General features: G+C 45.1%; 1 protein-coding gene across 1 annotated transcript in view; it reads left to right on the top strand.

The window, feature by feature from the left end:
* Positions 1-1,860: 1,860 nt before the first annotated feature.
* SLC35F1 (solute carrier family 35 member F1) overlaps positions 1,861-17,920 on the top strand; it is a 232,019-nt gene continuing 215,959 nt past the window's right edge. The window contains exon 1 of the mRNA XM_042895264.1: positions 1,861-2,057. Within this exon, the coding sequence (XP_042751198.1) occupies positions 1,861-2,057 (197 nt within the window). The remainder of the gene's footprint in view (positions 2,058-17,920) is intronic.

A 17,920-nucleotide genomic window follows, 5' to 3' on the forward strand; every position in this document is an offset into this window, starting at 1 on the left:
CAGAGGGGGAAAGGAAAGAGGAGGATTTTTTAGCAGCATAATCCGATTCAACCGGGGTTTGGTTTGTGCTGAAAACAGCTGGCTTTCTGCCCAGAACTGAGAATGAACTTTAGAGGATTTCCAGTGAGTGATCCACATCTTCAAAAGCATTCCTCTGGCACAGCAGCTTGCTTCAGTGGGCCTCGTCTGCAGACCTGTTAGATGTAAGCTGCTGAGGTGCTCAGAGTGAGCTGAAGTATTAAAAATTAATATTGGCAAAAGGAATAGTTCCCATAAACAGACATTACCAACCTGAAATCTAGTCATTAAGAAGGAAAAAAAAAAGCAAAAGTAATTTCAAGTATTGAGTCTAACTGATTTCCTTGGGGAACACTCCACAGTTTTATCGCCGCATTTCCCCGCTTTCCGCAGATGCTCCTCTCACCTCAATGGCTTCGTGTAGGTTTCACACAAACAGGAAAGTAATGAAAGGAACTCGACAAAAATAAATAGGGAGGAACAACAGGATGGAAAAGATGAAATTTCAAACATATTTAAATTACAGGTATTAAAATTTATTTGTGAAATTATAAGGTGATATATCACAGAACCACAGAATCTCAGAACCACAGAATGGCCAGGGTTGGAAGGGACCTCAAGGATCGTGACTCCCCAACTCCCCTGCCACATGCAGGGCCACCAACCTCCCCATTTAATACTAGGCCAGGCTGCCCAAGGCCCCATCCAACCTGGCCTTGAACACCTCCATGGACGGGGCATCGACAACCTCTCTGGGCAGCCTGTTCCAGCATCTCACCACTCTCTCTGTAAATAACTTCCCCAACATCCAACCTAAACCTTCCTTCCCTCGACTTAAAGCCATTTCCCCTTGTCCTGCTGTTGTCTACCCTTTCAAAGAGTTGGCACTTCAGATATATGATTGATTTAAAAAGTATGTATACACGTAAGCTTATCTGAGAGTCTAATTAGAAGTTTTAAATGAAATAGTTTAGAATAGAGAGTTTAAAACCTCCTCCTGTTTATTTTCAGAGATACTTCTAGTAATTAAGAGATGCACTCACAGGTCTCAGTCACTTCTAGGTCACTAGAGCGCTTTTGCTCTAGTTCCGTGAAAGGCCACAGAGCTGATAATCCCACCTGGATGCCAGCTCCAAGCCTGGCAGCTGTGCGAGAGCAAGAGAGCTTTCCAGAAGCGTGTTTTATCTACACTTTCCTAATAGACCGGAGACACGCCACGCTGTGTTTTGAGGGGAAAGCATGTGATAATTCCTAAGAACTCAGCATCGCAGGTGCAAATGAACACAATACCGTGTTGCCTAGTAGGCAAAAGGAAATTTACGAGAAGAAGAGGAGGCAGCGGAGCAAAGCCCGAGCCCATCCGACCCTGCCCCAAGCCCTCGTGCCCCATGCTGCCTCGGGCCGACGGCACCCGGAGGGCGGCGTGAGAGCCGCGAGCCGAGTGCTGCGGCGCCCCCTCGCGGCCAGGCTGCTGCAGCGCTCCCGGGGGCGGGCGCCGCCGCACGCGGCCGCGGGTCTGCACAGGAGCGCCGGGGCGCGCGGGGCGGCGGCGGGCTGGAACAAAGGGGTCGGGCCGGCGCGGCAGCCGGGAAGGAGCGGTTGCGCGGAGGGGGTGTGGGCGCCGGCGGCGGCGGCGGGAGGAGTGTCACCAAACTGCCGCCGCTCCGTAGAGCGTGAGCGGCACTCGCTGGCGGCGGCAGACCGCCCCTCGCTGCATGGCAGCTCGGTGAGGGAGGAGCGGGCGAGGGTCCGGCGCTGCCCGGAAGCCGCGGCAGCAGCAGCAGCGCCCGCCGCACCGGCCGGGATGCTCTCCGATCGCCGCTAAGGCGCAGCCCCGCCGCGATGCTCTCCCCGGAGCGCCACCGCCACCCCCGGCACCCGCCGCCGCCGCAGCCGCCGCCGCCGCCGCACCTCCCGCCGCAGCCCAACCATGTCGTGGCCACCATCGAGAACCTGCCGGCCGAGGGCGGTGGCGCCAGGAGCGGCATCTCCGCGCCCTCCAACGGCGTGCGCCAGCGGATCAGGAAAGTGCTGAACAGGTGAGGCTAGGGCCGGGGCCGGGCGCGGCGTGTCCCGGGGCAGAGCGGCCGTGCCCGAGGGAGCTGCGGGGGAGCGGGCGGAGGGAGCGCGGAACTGCCGCCGCCGGCGCGCGGCGTTAGCGCGCAGCCGGGGAGAAGCGCGTGCGGACCGCGAGAGCCGGGCGGTCGGTGCGTGCTGTTGGGCATCGCAACCATAAGGGTACCGAAACCGCAGGATGCCACGCAGGGACCGTCGTCGCACCGCTGCTCTGGCTGCTCTCCTCTTTGCGAATTGTTCCTTCTGCGCTGCGCTTGGTCAGGTGCGAGTTGCTACTGCCGAGCGGTGTTCATCCGAGCCCAACCGGTTGCGCTTCTCCAGAAGGAGCTCTCGAGCTTCTGTCTGAAGGGCCGCCCGGAGCCATCGCTGCTGCCCGGCGAGCCCTCCTCTCGGGGCGCGCGCACCGTGCGATGTCTTTGTGACCTCTCTAGTTTTGGGTACGGGTGAGCTACTCAGGAAACCTCAGCTCTTCTTCCCTGAAATACTGAGTCTGGAGATGGAGCTCCCTGATTCTTCCAGGCTTTAAACATTAAGAGTTTATCTTATCTTATCTAGGAGTCTTTGTTACAAATACCTGGGGCAGTTTGTCTCATTGCTCGCAGATCAGTGCAATTATATGCAATTAATTACCTGTTACCTTTCTAGGCGGACCTCAGAAGCATCGGTGAGGGATGAAATATTTACCCTTTGTTAAAAAAATAGTTGAAACAAGAACTCGGACAAACTCAAACATTTTCTCATACGTGCACATTTGCAACTCCCCATGCAGTACAACCCGCTCTGTTCCTCTGTCCCATGACTGCCACCCCACCAGTGCTTTGCACTGGCAGAACGTTGCAATCCTTCCACAGGGCTGCCCCGAGGCACCTGCTAGCTTTAGGATGTGGTGCTGGGACGGAAAGTTCTTGGGGCAACAGAAGGTGGGTGAAGGTGTGGAGAGGGTCTTCGTACAGCAATAGTGGTGATCTCATAGAGCCACCTCATTGCATGGCTGGGGGTTCTGGGTTGACACAAAGAATTGGAGGACTTCCCGTGCTCGTGTGTATTAGATATGACTCTCAGCTGTATATTGTGAGTCCGGTTGGTGTTTGTTGACGTATATATGTTATTGAAAATATGACATCTAGATTTTTTGAAAGGAGAGAAGGATAAAAATTGGCTCTGATGGTGAAAGCTTGTCTATGTTCTGATCGATTTACAGCCCAGACCTCCCACTGTCCCAAGAAGCACTCCCATGGGCAGCAACCCCATCACTTCTTGGCAATCATGTGCTTTTCCCATCTGTAATGAAGCAAATTTTCCCAAATGCATGGGAGAAAACTTGTTCTTGTGGAGTACTAAGGCAGCCTTTTCTTTGTTTAAGAAAATCCTTAGCCCATCCCGAAGCCTGTGCGAAAGGAAATTTTGCCTGAGTGAGGGTTCCTTCAAGAAGGAGAAATTAGGGAAGTAAGGATTGTGCACTGTGTAATGTCATGGCTTTTCTACTGTATTTCTGTCAGTACAGTGAAATGAAACCTGACACACTGTTTATACTTTCATCTTCTATGAACACAATAGCATGCAAACGTGTAAGGAGAAAGGAAGAAATATTGTGTTGCACATACAAAGAGGGTTATTAGGGCCTGTAGCAATAGCAGGATGGATAATTGTTTTTAACTGAAAGAGGAAATACTTAGGCATGGTGTTAGGAAGAAATTCTTTACTTGGAGAGCAGTGAGGCACTGGCACAGCTGTCCAGAGAAGCTGTGGTGCCCCATCCCCGGAGGCACTTGAGGCCAATTTGGATGGGGCCCTGGGCAGCCTGAGCTGGGGGGGTTCAAGCCCTGCCCATAGCAGGGGGCTGGGACTGGGTGGGCTTAGAGGTCCCTTCCCGCTCAAACAATTCTGATTCTGGGTAGAAGCCCAGCTCAAACCAAGTTTTGGATTCTGCAGTTAGTATTGTTCTACTGGTAGCACGTTGTCCATGCTGCCTGTACTTTGTCAGTACTGTTTGCTTGAGAACTGTTTGTGGAAGGTTACTGACTGACTCCTTCAGTTGAGAATGTGCTCCTTCCTGTTTTCTGCTAATGGGGATGTTCCTAAGACTAACAGACAGCATAACAGGTTGAGGACAGCTGGGGTCGCCAGAAACCTATTTGCAATTGTTATGGTCAGAGGGGAAGAAGTGGGAGAATGGGGCAGGCACTGACAGAAACTGAGGGCTGTTCCTGTCCTGCTTTGTAGTGGAAGTTTAGTTACCTGGGTTCTGGGTGCCTTCCAAGGCTTCTCTTAAAATTACTTTTCAAGTTATGGAAACGTTTAGCTTCACCTTCCAGTCCCTGCTCCCTGTTCGCTCAGTGGTCCCAAGGTAACAGAGAAACCCTGGAAGAACCCCTTAGGAGTGCCTGAGAAGGAGGTAATTCATGGAGGGCAGCATTGGCCGACTTCAAAAGTGCAATTCAGTAATCAGAGCAAATGCTGGCCAGAACTGAAGACCAAAGTGAAACAAAACTGAAGGGCCAGAATCAAGGAGAGCTGGAGATGCCAGGGAGGATTTACTGGAATAGTTTGGAAGTCAATTCTGAGCTGGTGGTAATGGTAAGAAGAACCTACTACGTTCTGCTACATTCAAACAAGCTGTTACCCTTGAAGCCTGAGAGGATGGCTGAATAGACATTTCAGTAAGGGGGAACTGTAGTGATTACATATCAGAAATACATCCCTGGACCTATGACTCACATCTGTGGTCTATGAATCCCTGCTGCCCTATGCCTTTCTTGTGGTATTTACTCAGCAGCTGTCCTTCACCAACTCTGTCCTGATATGTTGAAGGGGAGGGAAGAAATTATTCTGGCTGTCTACTTGCTTTCTTCCGCACCGCCTCTGTGAAGCCAGAATTGGACTCTACCAACCTGTCTGCTTGTGGAAGTCACCTAATGAGTGGTGACTCACCTGCCCCATGTTGCCTCCCACCTCCAACAGGAAGCAAGAAAAAAGGGAAAAATTGCTGAATCACAGGGGAACAGGTTGCTAAATGGTCTCCTGGGGGGATTCTTGCAAATTATTTATTTGAATGAGTGTCTAAAATCAGGTAACTGCTTATAAGTGAACATTACCTCTGTAGTCCTACACATATCTACAGGATATCTTTGCATGCTTGTTCTTGCTATTTGTAAATGGTGCTTTGCAGTTTTCAAAAGTTTCCTCAAATCATACCAGAGTACTAGAGACTGATCAGTTTGCTGTCTGATAATAGCAGGAGCACAATCTCAGACCCATGTCACCTTTTCAGTGGCTTTGTGGGTATGTTCTCTGCTCTCAGGAATGCTGAGAGCTTTCTTTGGGACAGTGCAAGTCCCTTTACTTCTCTGCCCATTTATTCACTTTCTCAGATAAATTTTGGCCCTGAGCATAAACCAGTGTAGGTCTGATTACCACTACCTTTCATAAAAGACGGAAGAAAAAATATTGCTGCTAATAAATATAATTCATTAAGCTAGGCAGTGATTTATTTTATTATCAAAATGAACAAAATGTAGCAAATAAAAGTAGTTTAGATACAAATTGATTCTTCTCATCATAAAGCCCAGGTGTTTACATACAGTCTGAGTAGAACTTCTGCCGTTTTAGTATGTTGCAGGACCAGTTCATCCTTTGTAATGGAGCTCAGGAAGGACTTGGCCTAGTAGCTGACTAACGTTCAGCTTGAACTGTTTGTACGGCTACTAACTCCTTAGAGATGAGAGCTGTTTAAATTACACTGCAAGTTGTAAAAGCTATAACCTAGTGATTTTTTTCTTCTTATAGTATATATTCACATAGTAAACCTGGTAGAGTTTATGTAGTAAAAAAATGAAATCGAGGCAATATATTTCATTGCCCTATAGTACCATCTTTCAGTTGACTGATCAGGGGAGCGAACAAACCAAATAATTCATGGCGTTTTTTCCTTAATGAAAAGCAGGTCAAAGATCAGATATATTATTTCTGAAATTTCAGAAAGAGTGAGTATTCATAACCTTCAGTTGCTTCACTTTCTTCTTCAATCCAAAAACGGCTGGCTTCCTTGGGGAATTTTGTTCTTAAAAAGTACAAATATCTCTCAGTGTCTGCCCAGAATAACAGTAGCTATAGAAGAAAATCTGAGCCCAATTCAGGCAGCTGTAGCTCTCTTTTTAGGTAAAAATTTTATACCATTTTGAAATGAGTCAAAGAAAATGAGTTCAGAGCACAGGCAAAGCAGCTAGGTTGGCTTTCTTGTACCTGTCATTTTTATTCTTTTTGGTGGGGGGTGGGAGGTCACGTCTGTCCTTGGAAAGCATCCTTTAAAAGCAGAACACTGTAAAATCCAACCAGTAAAATGTTGTCCAGTGTTTCTGTTTCTCATTAGTCCATTTGTAATAACCACTTTGAAAGCAAGAGGCCTCTGTGCATTAGCTATGTTCCCAATAATTTGGGTGCATAAGGGAAATACCTGTGAAATCAGAGGAAATGATGCTTTTCACCTTCCCCAAACAACTTATTTCAGTGAATGCATGCTTATTGGCATGCCACAACTCACTTTTAAGATGCTTTGATTTACGAGTGAAGACAAGATAAAGCTTTAGTAATGCTGCTGTAGCAGGTGCTAGAAGTCTGTCCAAGTACAAGACCAAGAGTGTGAGCATGGTTTCACAGTTAATGTCCCCCAGCTCTGTTCCCTTTGCTTTTCTTTTGTTCCTGGAAATTTGTGCCTAACGAGATACAAGCCTTGTCAGTCCAGACCTGAAATGGGAATTGTTTGAAGCATGGAGGTTGAATGCAACAAGCACTCTTTCAAATGAAATCAGAAGCCCCCGTGATGACTGGGAAGAGACTTTTCTTAGGAGAGGCGATTTGGCAAGGTGAAATACATGAGTTTCATCCATCTACGTCCGGCGTTCGGAAGGTCTGTTCTTACTGGATGCCTGTTGGTGAGTGAGAATTTTTGATACTGGCTGTGCTGCAGGCTTTGGGAAGGGGTTACTGCCTCTTGAACCAGAGGGGTTTCAAAAGAGCGGCGCTGTAAATGGCTCCATAGAGAGAGCTGGAGGAATGGACAGAGTGGCTCTTATGGGATGGACAGAGCAGCTTTAATGTGCTAATGAGGGGAAGGCCAGATGCCAGCAGTGATCAGTAGGGTTCTTTGTGGCTCCCTCTCCTTTGGGATGGCTGGAGTCTCTGTCCTTATCGCTACTGTTTCTGCTGGCAGAGGGGAACACTGGGGCTATTACTGAGGTGTTCTCTTCCTTTAAGTCAGCAGATAGCCTTCCAAATCAGCACTTGAATACTGATTAGGGCTAATTACCAAGAAAGCAGAGGAAAATGAACTTGCTGAAGAACGCTGAGTTTTAAAAAACCACAAAAAATCATCCCCTCAAACCCAACAATGAGAAAACCCATGCTCGAAGTCTTGGGAGCTGAGCTTGAGCTCAGCTGGAATCACTTCTTGCAAGAAAAGTTGTATAGGGACTCATAAATCGTTATGACTGTAATGTGTGTAAGTGTAGGGGATTGTGAAATTCATGTAGTGAACCACCTGATCTACCTGTCTGTGCTTATTTATGTCTGTCATCTGTCCCTTCAGGACTTTTTTTTGTTGTTGTTGTTTTGAAGCTTATCTTTCAGCTTTCTCTGACTTAGTTTTCTCTCATGCTTTAAGAAAGCATTGTTTCAATACATATCCTCTTCCATCATTTTTTCTCAGAGGCACCAAAAGATTTCCAGCACTGGGAGCATGATGCTGGAGTTCACTGTAAAGACCCATTCTCAAATGACACAATTCCACTGTAAAATACAGTGGCACTTACTAAGCCAGCCTTCTGTTTGTGGCAGGGGCAGTCATCTCAGCCTTTAAGTTCAGTTTCTTGCTAGTGTGAGAGTCGGTTTCTTAGTCTGGCTTTTCCTGTAGAGATGTGGGAGGCCATGTTCCATATTTGGACAGGTCTGAGCTGAGGCAGTGCATGGTGATGCACAGGAGCTTAAGGTCTGGATGGAGAGTCCTCTCTTCAGCTATAATTTTTTATGCAATGTAAATGAGTTGAAACCTGGGAAAGAAGGATGATATTTTCTCATGACTGCATGTGCACAGAAGTTTCTTTTGTCCAGACTAGATTATTTGGACAAAGGGCAAGCAAGACTTCATGGTAGTCTGGTGATGGGAATCCTTACGCGAGATACCAGGTTTAACTCCATTTTTCCTCATCCCTGAGGGTTGCTGTGGACACCTGAATGGTGAAGCTCACTTTGGATGAAGGGTCTTTTCCTAGCACAAAATGGGAAAAGTTTTAATGTTTAAAAGTTTGGAACCAATAGGGGCTTTTTGCCCGGCTCATCTCCCTAGGCATTTCAGGCTTCAAGGTGTTCATTTACAAAGCACTCTATGCTTGAAACAGATTGCTGCATCTTTAATACAGATAAATGAGGTAATTTTTGTCCAGTAGCAAGACAATAATTGTTACCTCCAGAGCCGTAACGTTAACTGCAACCTGTAAGCCAGTATTAGCTGATGACAGAACAAAAACAAAATCTGAAGCATTTATAGTGATGATCTTCAGTTTACTTAGCCCTCTCTGGCCCTCTTTTGTCAAAGAAAATGTTGCTGCGTGTCCAGGAGCCTGCTTTACAACATTTTATGAGGCTGCATGCATTTCAAAATAGTGCTGTCTCTGTGCCACATTCATTCTCATGACTTTGTCTCATCTTGCACATGGTTGGTGTGCAGCTGCCAGTGGTGAGGGCAGGTACCTGGGTTGTGCTCCCTGCTTGGGTGACTCTTCATTCAGCTCATTTCGGGGGAAGGATTTCAACAGTGAGCTCTGCTGCTCCACTGCTGTCTCTCTCCTGCCTAACAATTAAATTCCAATCCCTTATGTGCTACTGGACTCAGAACTGCCAGCTCAAGTTCTTTAAGCCAGAAAGAGAGTTTGTGGGCTGAAGGAGTTTGTGGCTACAAGATGAAAGTGGGGCAGATATCTGCCTGTATTTGATTAAAGGAGGTAGCAGTCTTACTCAAAGAGTAGCTTCAGGGATGTGAATCACAGACAGGAGGCATGAGGTTAATCTTGGACTGGCCATGGCCCAGTGCTCCGGGAGGGATAAGGAATAAGCCGTACACAGCTGTATGCTTTCTGTTCTTTACCCAGATTTGGATCCATCTAGATTACCCACCTAGGTGCTACTGCTGCTGTCTTAGGATGCAGTGGCTCTATGCTGTCCCTAGCCTTGGGATGATAAGTGCTGGAAAATACTTGATAAAATTAAATGAATTATGCTGTGATTATTCTAAGCCCAGATATTTTGGGGAATTTAAGCATCTCTGTGTTTACCATGGCTTCTGTAGCCTGATTTGGGCCATTTACCTCCTGAAATCTCTTCTTACTAGAAGCTGAGAGTCATAATGAAACAGACCAAGTGTTGCTTCTCCTTTTCTCTCTCTGCTACAGGCACAATATGCTTTAGATTATGCTTTTTAACTCCCCACTGCCAGTGTATTCAGATCTGTATGGACTGTCCTGGGTAGACTCAAAGTGAGCAAGGACAGCAAATACCAAGTAGGCTGTGAAAAGCTGAGCATGGAGCTGGAAAATATTTTAATGGTTATGGGATTTGATACTTGAAGGAAATAAAATTTTAATATTGTAGATACAATTTTCAGCAGTCTAGGAATGAGGTTTAAGTACTGTCAGGCAGAAAAAGCTGACAGTCCATCTAACTTGATAGGGAAATCTACCATCTGCAAAGCAGTTTTTCTGTACAGCCTTGTGACGTGGGATGTAATGCTTTCAGGTGGACCTCTCTTCTGTGTTTTCAGGTTGGCTGCTTGTTAGCTTATCCTTCTACAAGAAGTTTGTCTCTCTGTCTTCTGTGAATTACCTCATCGGTAATGGCAAATAGAAGAGGTCAGATTGGAGTGCATCCTTTTCCTGCTTGATCTACCTGAGCATTGCAGGAAAATTCCTGACACATACATACTGCTGGGGATGCTTTGTAGAAAAAACAGGTGTTTTTCAGGAATTTCAATTTGCAGAAGTCCAGTTCTTCCAGTAGTGGACAAAATCTGTGTGTGGCCCTGGAGACCTTGCTCTTTTGCCTCTTTTTGAGGTTCTTCTACCAAAACTGCCTTGCTTCCAGTTAGCACTCAACAGCATTTTTCTTTTATTTCTCTTAGACAGTATAGTTAAGTGTTTTTTGAGTCCAGCATGCCAAATCTTTGAAGAGATACAGTGGAATGCAGGTGTAGACTCTTAGGGGTCTAGAAGCAGGAAGTCATGGTGGTGTGATAGTTGTAGAAAGTGTATGAAAGTACCATTCCCTGGTATTGAAAAGGAAAATTCAGATTTTCTGTTATTTAACCAAAAAGGTGAACAGCCTACCAAAACAACAGACAAGTGGTAGAATGGCCAGTCTGCCCAATCACTTGAATGCAAAGTGAGTGTGGTCATAGGAAGGTTGATAGAACTGGAAGAATTATGTTGCATTTCCAAGAAAAGTCTCTGGGATTCAGTTTCTTCTGCTCTAAAGAGATTGCCCATGTTAAAGACATTAAGTAATTCCCTAATAATTTACTTGGAAAAAGGGCTGCATGCCTGTGTGGGAAAGCAAGTGAGATCTTTTGAGATGAATTACAAAAGGTAACTGATTTAACATCCTGTTACAAATAATAATAGAACAAATTCTAGCATATTCTAGCTCACAGAATGGTTTCTGTTAAATTTGATGTCTGAAAGTGTTCATTCTTATTGATTTGGTAACTATTACCATGTTAATAGAACTTATTATTACTCAGCTAGATTAATGCATTAGATTTATTCCCATACTTTTACAACCTATAGATGTATTGAGACGTGCTCACAGAATCAATACCAGTTTCTTTTCACATTTGTAAATGGTCTTTCTACATCCAGAATACTGTTACACTTGAGAGTATTTAGCAGCAGTTTATTCTGAAGCATACACACTATCTGACAGTTTCAAATTTGTCTTTTTTTCTTAATCCAATGATTTATTATTTTTCTTCACATGTTTGTGGGCTCTGTTTTAGCAAAATACCATGCATCAAGCACTAGCAAACTCATGACGGTATTCTGCTCAGTGGGGAATATTCGGGAACTTGCGTTTGAAAGGTCTGGGTTCTGAGGCCAGACCTAATCTTTGAGATGCCTTTTGGCTGCCTTTCTGCACAGCAGGTCCAAAGTGAGAGAGGAAACAAAGATACAAATTGAACTTGCAACATAGTTGCCTGTCAAGGATCCTATATTTACATGTTTTCCTTTGAGGAGCAGCCCTGTGTGCATTTGTTTTTCAGGACCAGTGGTGCTTGTATGAGAAGCAGCAGCGTACAGTTTTGCAGAGGCTGGCCCAAATAAATAACTCATACAAGGCAAGAAGGGAAAGAATATTGTTTATTTTCTTTTTTGGTTGTTTCCGCAGTTCCAATCTCAGATGGGAAACAGAGAGGGGAAAAATACCCTAAATATGTATGATGCAGGTGGAAGTATGATGGTGTTGGAATTAGAAAGCTTGGGTGATGCCTTATGCCCGCAGATACTGTGGAAGTTGGGACTGAAGGTAGAGTGTAATGATTTGCATCATGTTGACTGCATTTGACCAAAAGGTGGTGGAGAGCTGGTAGCAAAAAGCAGCTTAGCCAGCTGTTTGCATGGATGGGCAGGAAGAGGTGGGCTTTTGTCTTTTCTACTTCCAGGAAATGTTGCATCAGGTCCTGAAGGGAAATCCTGCCTTCTGAGAGACTCAGTGAAAAGCTACATACAGCAGCTGCTGATTTACCATCCAGAATTAGCCACCAATTTTTTTTTTTTTTTTTTTTTTTTTTTTTTTCTGCCTTGGTCAAATCTTTCAACCTCTCTGGGTCTGGTTCAGCATCTGTAAAATGAGGATACTTAAATTTAACTACCTGGAAGAGTTTTTGATTAGTTAATGCTTCTAAAATATTGTAGAGTGCTATAAAATACAGAGTAGGTGTTCCAGAGCATTCAGAAGCAGCTAAGCTGCAGTTCCCATTGTGCATCTCTGACACTTTATAGGCAAACTTTGGCTAGGAAACAAAATGACCCATGCATGTGGCCTGTGGAGGCTTTGGGAGGTAAAGAGGTGGCTTCTCAGAGGCAGCCAGTGCTCCTGAGCAGTCTCCTGACAGAGAACAAAGTTAGGGCGTGCAAAGAAGCCCAGCCTGGCACACATTAGCCAGCACCAGCTGGGGCTGTCACAGTGTGTCATGCTCCCTGCTCCTCTTCCAGCTGCACACTCTCAGCCTCTTGCCTCTCTTGCCCTGCCTCTTCCCAACCATTTGATAAGAAGTTGGTCCCAGCAGAAGCTTGCCATGCAGTGCATTGTGCTGCTTGCAGACCTCTGCTGGCTGGGAAGGAGTCACAAGATGGAGCTGAACCTGCGGTCCTTCCTGAGAGTGGCACCTTTCCGCTGTTGTGTGCAGTACCTGCAGTGCAAGTATATGGCTTTATATGAGTAGTGTACATACATGTATTGATTTGATTTCACAGGAGACTGTAGAAAGCTAGGATGGCAAAAAGACACCACTTAATTTCTTGATGGCCTACTCCCAAGCAACCAGTCAGAATTTGTTGGGAGGGGTGGTAAGTTACCAGATGGGAAGATTCCTGCCAACCTGTCATGGTGAGGGATGAGCTTGCTCTTAAGTGACAGTCTCTTGAACTGCCACGGGGAGGTCTCACCTCTGTGTATTTACTGCTACTCTGACTACTTCCACTAAGCCTTGAATCTTGAATGTCCATAGGGACTGGGCATCTACCACTTCTCTGGGCAACCTCTTCTAGTGCTTCACTGTTTTTACTGTTTTTCTTATATTTAGTCTAAATCTCCCCTCTAGTAGTTCGAAATAATTTCCCCTTGACCTAACACAATAGACCTCATTAGATTCTCTCCCTTCTTTTTTATACCTCCCCCCACCCCTTTAAATACTGAAAGACCTCTAGCAGATCTCCCCAGAACTTTCTCTTCTTCCAGGCTGAACAATCCCAGCTTTCTCAACCATAGAGATGTTCCATCCCTTAAATCAGGGGTTGGAGGAAAGAGCAACTGGAGAGGAGGAAGCCAAGTGTTTGTACAGAAATAGAAGAAATAGAGCAAGGCTCGACATGTATAGAATGAACCTGGATGGGGCTGAGAGAACAAGGTGTGCTGATGGCTATGAACAGCACTACACAGAGATATCTGTTCAGCCATCCTTGTTACATCTTTTATTTTTGCAGTCAGGAATGATATCAGTGAGGATGTGAACTTATGCAGAAGTTAATGTAAATGTACTAAACATTTTCCCATTGCCAGAGGATGGAAAGGGAGTCTTATCCCTGATATTATTTTTCATGGTAAAAGAAATGCAGATGTGTGGGGAACACTAGACCCCACAAATAAGGGATAGTCTGGGGAATAGAGGATTTCTCCTTGGCCAAAGAGGGATCTGGTCAGAAATCGTCTGAGCATACTTGATGCACACAGATCCATGGTCTCCATATGATGGGAAGCACCTACTAGCGCTGAGGGAGCTAGCAGAAGTGAAAGCAGTGAACCTCGTCTCTATCCTTGGGAAGAAGATGGAACAGTGTATTCTGGATGTTATCTCCAAGCAAGTGGAAGAAAAGAAGGTTATTAGGAGTAGTCAACATGGATTCACCAGAGGGAAATCATGCTCAGCCAACCTGGTAGCCTTCTGTGATGTCATGATCAGCTGGGTAGATGAAGGGAGAGCAGTGGAAGTTCTGTATCTTGACTTCAGCAAGGCATTTGACACTGCCTCCCATTAACATTTTTGTAGGTAAGCTTAGGAAGTGTGAGATAGACAAGTGGACATTGAGGTGGATTGAGAATTGGTTGACTGGCAGAGCTCAGAGGGTTGTGATCAGTGGTACAGAGTCTAGCTGGAGGCCTGTAGCTAGTGGTATTCTCTAGGGATTGGTACTGATTCCAGTTTTATTCAATTTCCTCATCAGTGGCCTGGATGAAGGGATAGAATGCACACTCAGCAAGTTTGCTGATGATACAAAGCTGGGAGGAGTGGCTGAGACACCAGAAGGCTGTGCTGTCATTCATTGGGACCTGGATAGAGTGGAGACTTGGACGAACAGAGGAACTTTGAGTTGCAACAAGGGCAAGTGTAGAGTCCTACACCTGAAGAGCAATAACTGCATGTGTCAGTACAGGCAAAGGGCTGGAAAGGAGATCTGTGGAGAAGGACTTGGGTGTCTTGGTGGACAATAAACTGGCCATGAGCCAGCAGTGTGCCTTTGTGGCCAAGAAGGCAATGGTATTCTAGGGCGCATTAAAAAAAGCATAGCCAGTAGATTGAGGGAGGTGATCTTCCTCCTGTACGCTGCCCTTTGGAGCCACATTTGGAGTACTGTGTCCAGTTCTGAAATCTCTAGTTCAAAAAAAAACAGATCTTCTAGAGAGAGCCTAGCAGAGGGCTAGAGAGATAATGAGAGGCTTAGAGCATCTCCGTTTTGAGGAAAGGCTGAGATGCCTGGGGCTATTCAGCCTGGAGAAGACTGAGAGGGGATCTTTTAACTGTTTATAAATCGCTAAGGGGTAAGAGTCAAATGGTTTGGCCAGGATTTTTTCAAAAATGCACAGTGACAGAACAAAGGGCAATGGACACAATCTGGAACATAGGAAGCCGCTATAAAAATGAGAAAAAAGCTTTTAACTTTGAAGGTGTCAGAGCCTTGAAACAAACTACCTTCTTTGGAGTCTCCTTCTCTGGAGAGATTAAAAACTCAACTAGACACTTTCCTGTGTGACCTACTGTAGAGAACCTGCTTTACCAGGGGTTTGGACTAGATGATCTCCAGAGGTCCCTTCCAGCCCCTATTCTGTGATTCTGTAATTTATGACTCACTTTCATCTCTCTGGAAATGTATGCAGTAATTTCTCTCCTGCTGCTGATTAGAAAAAATAACAAGTGATCAGTGGCTGCAGAACTGGTTTATCCCATTTGCTGTAATGGCATGCACTGTATTATAGCATTCTTCTATACTGAGCTCTGTGAATAGCTATTTGTGTTTAGCTGATGTGACTTAGGGGGCCTGTTGTTGCTCTCTGGCCTCTGTTTCTCTTCTGTTGCTCCCCAGAGCCAACAACCATGTGCTTTCTTTCCCAAAACCTTTCCTCTGACAGAATGATCTTATCAGGAGTCCCATGGCTTAAGTTACAGAAACAATTTTTTAAGAACAGAACATCCACCAATTTGCTTACCTTTGGGAGCAGTCACAGCAGCACTTCTTCTGGGAATACAGATCACACCAACTCTGAAGACAACTTGCTGCAAGTGTTTCTTTATTACTCCCTTTTCCTGAATCCATCCTGTGTCCTAGTATGCTGTTATAATTTCACTTGTCAGTATTGCCGTGGAAAGTATTGCTGCACCATTCCTCTCTATCACTGCACAGGTAAAGCTGTTGTGTTTGGAGCACCAAACACACAGGCAAGCACAGGCAAGAAGAGCTAAGGATGAAAACTGATCTTGTCAAAAATAATAGGTATAAAACTGTAGGCTTGTATGCTGTTCCTGAAGAGAAGTAAAGGATTAACATGTCCAAGTAAGAAACATATGCATTACTCAGTTCTTCGTTCTGACCCTACTGAAAAAAATGAAGGTAAGGATAGCAATTACTGATCAAGCCTTAAGGCCTCTTCAGTTGTGACTTCTTAAAAATTGGAACATTGCAATCTATCAATTTTTACGAGGTTGTGCTTGAGTTTCTTAGTAAATTATATTTGTTCCTGGTGGTGGATGGCCATTCTTTGATCCCTGGAGTGGAATTTCAGTAGGTTTCATTCGTATGACTTGGGATAAGAGTTTCATTTCAGTTCCTGTGAAGAACTGCTTGTGTCATTTCTTACAGAGCTAATTGTATTAACAATTAACAACAGTATTTTTTTTTTTTTTTTTGTAATGGTACTGAAAACGTAGCTGTAATGTTTTCCTTTCTGCTTTGGCCTGTGTTCTAACACAGGAATTTTTCAAGTTAGAATCATAGAGTAGAATGGCTTAGGTAGGAGCGGACGTTTAAGATCATCTATTTCCAACCTAATTTTATTCTGTGTTCCCTCTTTGTCTTTTGGGTTATTGTCCAGCAGGAACTCAGACTTTTTGCTGGGACTGGTCCTGTTTTGGGGAAGCCCAAAAGTAGTAGTATTAGTATTGCTCTTAGTTAAAAATTTAACAGCTTGTAATTAAATCCAGTCCAGTCCAGGTTGGTATCTGATTGATAGGGAGGGCAAAAAAATTGTATGTCCCAGAGGCAATTTGAATTATCATGCATGGACTGAGAAGATCTCTCTGTTAGTGAGACTATGGGCCCAGTTGATTTAAAAACTAACAATAAATAAACAAACAAAAAAAAAAAAAAAAAAAACCCAAAGGCATACACACACACAAAAAGCAGTTTGTGGTTTGATGGGAAAATGAGGGAGCAAGCTGGAGAGGTATCTGGTCAGTTCTGTTGGTGTGTGAATCCCAGTTTTGGGAGCAGAGGGATGAAACATAGCAAAAGTCTTTCTCGTTTTGTCTCTTTGTATCTAAGTATGCTTCTGTGACATAGAAATAAGCTGTTTCTTGCTTTTGGCTAATGGCTGTGGCTCTGCTCTGGTTTCAGGCAGGCAGAGGTTGCCAGGTGCCTTAAAGTGGACTAGCTTGCAGGAGTGGATATAGCAGAAACATGAGGTGTTTTTGCAAATGCTGTGATGATGTACTGAGAGATGAGGCATCTGGTTCATATGAAGGACCCATTAAATGAGTGAAGGAAATACAATAGCAGTAAAGGTGGAAGATTAATTCATAGATTATTACAATGAACTCCTACTTGGATCCCAGTGTGTATGTTCCCACGGTTTTGTATCCTGCATATCCAACATTTCCTGCTTCCTTCTCCCAGTACATACAGCTGCACTCCAAAACACGGAAGAAACGTAGTTGCAATATTTCCTGCTAAAGGAAGGAGAAAGGTGGACAGAGTCCCCTATCCCAAATGAAGAGGGTCTATTATGAAGGATTAATTGCGGCCAAACAATGCGGACCCTTGAGGAGTTTGTCACCCTGTTGAGATGCGTGTTTGGGTGAGCGGGCACACTGCAGGCACTGTATTACGGAGCGAGTGCGCCTCATGTGATGCTTCGGTTGCCATAGCAATTAATCGCCTCTTTTAAGGACCAGCGCTGAATACAAACCCTGTAAATTGCCCAGAACACTAGTTAAAGCTGCCCCTCAGGCACCTTTGTGTTTAATTTTAACCCAAAAGATTGGAAGGAGTTGGTTTTTTTCTTTTTTTCCTCCTCCTTATATTTCTACTTGTGAAAAAAGCCAGAACGGACTTGGTACGCGCAGCCGGATCAGCTTCGCCCTGCCGCGGCTTTCCCCTCGAGGTGCAGTGCGGGTTAGCCAGCCTCTGCACCGAGACAAAAGGAACTTTTGTGAACAACTGCGAAATATACAGGGATGTGGTGGGTGCCATGTTTGTGCGGGTAATCTTCAGGCGGCCGGGAGCGCTGCGTGCCTGGGGAATGGAACAAGCGCAGTCTCCGAGGGGTCTGCATGGATGTTTTTGGTATGGGAAAGCTTACAGCAAACAGTCAATGCCGATGAGGGTTGCGTTTCTTTGCGCCTTGAAAAGAACGAGTGGGAATTACTGTGCTGTTTGTGTCTATTAATGTAACGGCAGTGGAAATTAAAACCAGCTACAGTAGGACCATACTGTGTCTGTTTGAGTAGGTAACAGTACAGAATTGGGGGGCCTTTACTATGTAATGACAACTCCAGAAATCTGCAGGTGTGAGC

Source organism: Lagopus leucura, unplaced genomic scaffold (assembly GCF_019238085.1).
Source record: "Lagopus leucura isolate 7727_CA_CO unplaced genomic scaffold, USGS_WTPT01 Super-Scaffold_73, whole genome shotgun sequence".
Classification (NCBI taxonomy): Eukaryota; Metazoa; Chordata; class Aves; order Galliformes; family Phasianidae; genus Lagopus; species Lagopus leucura.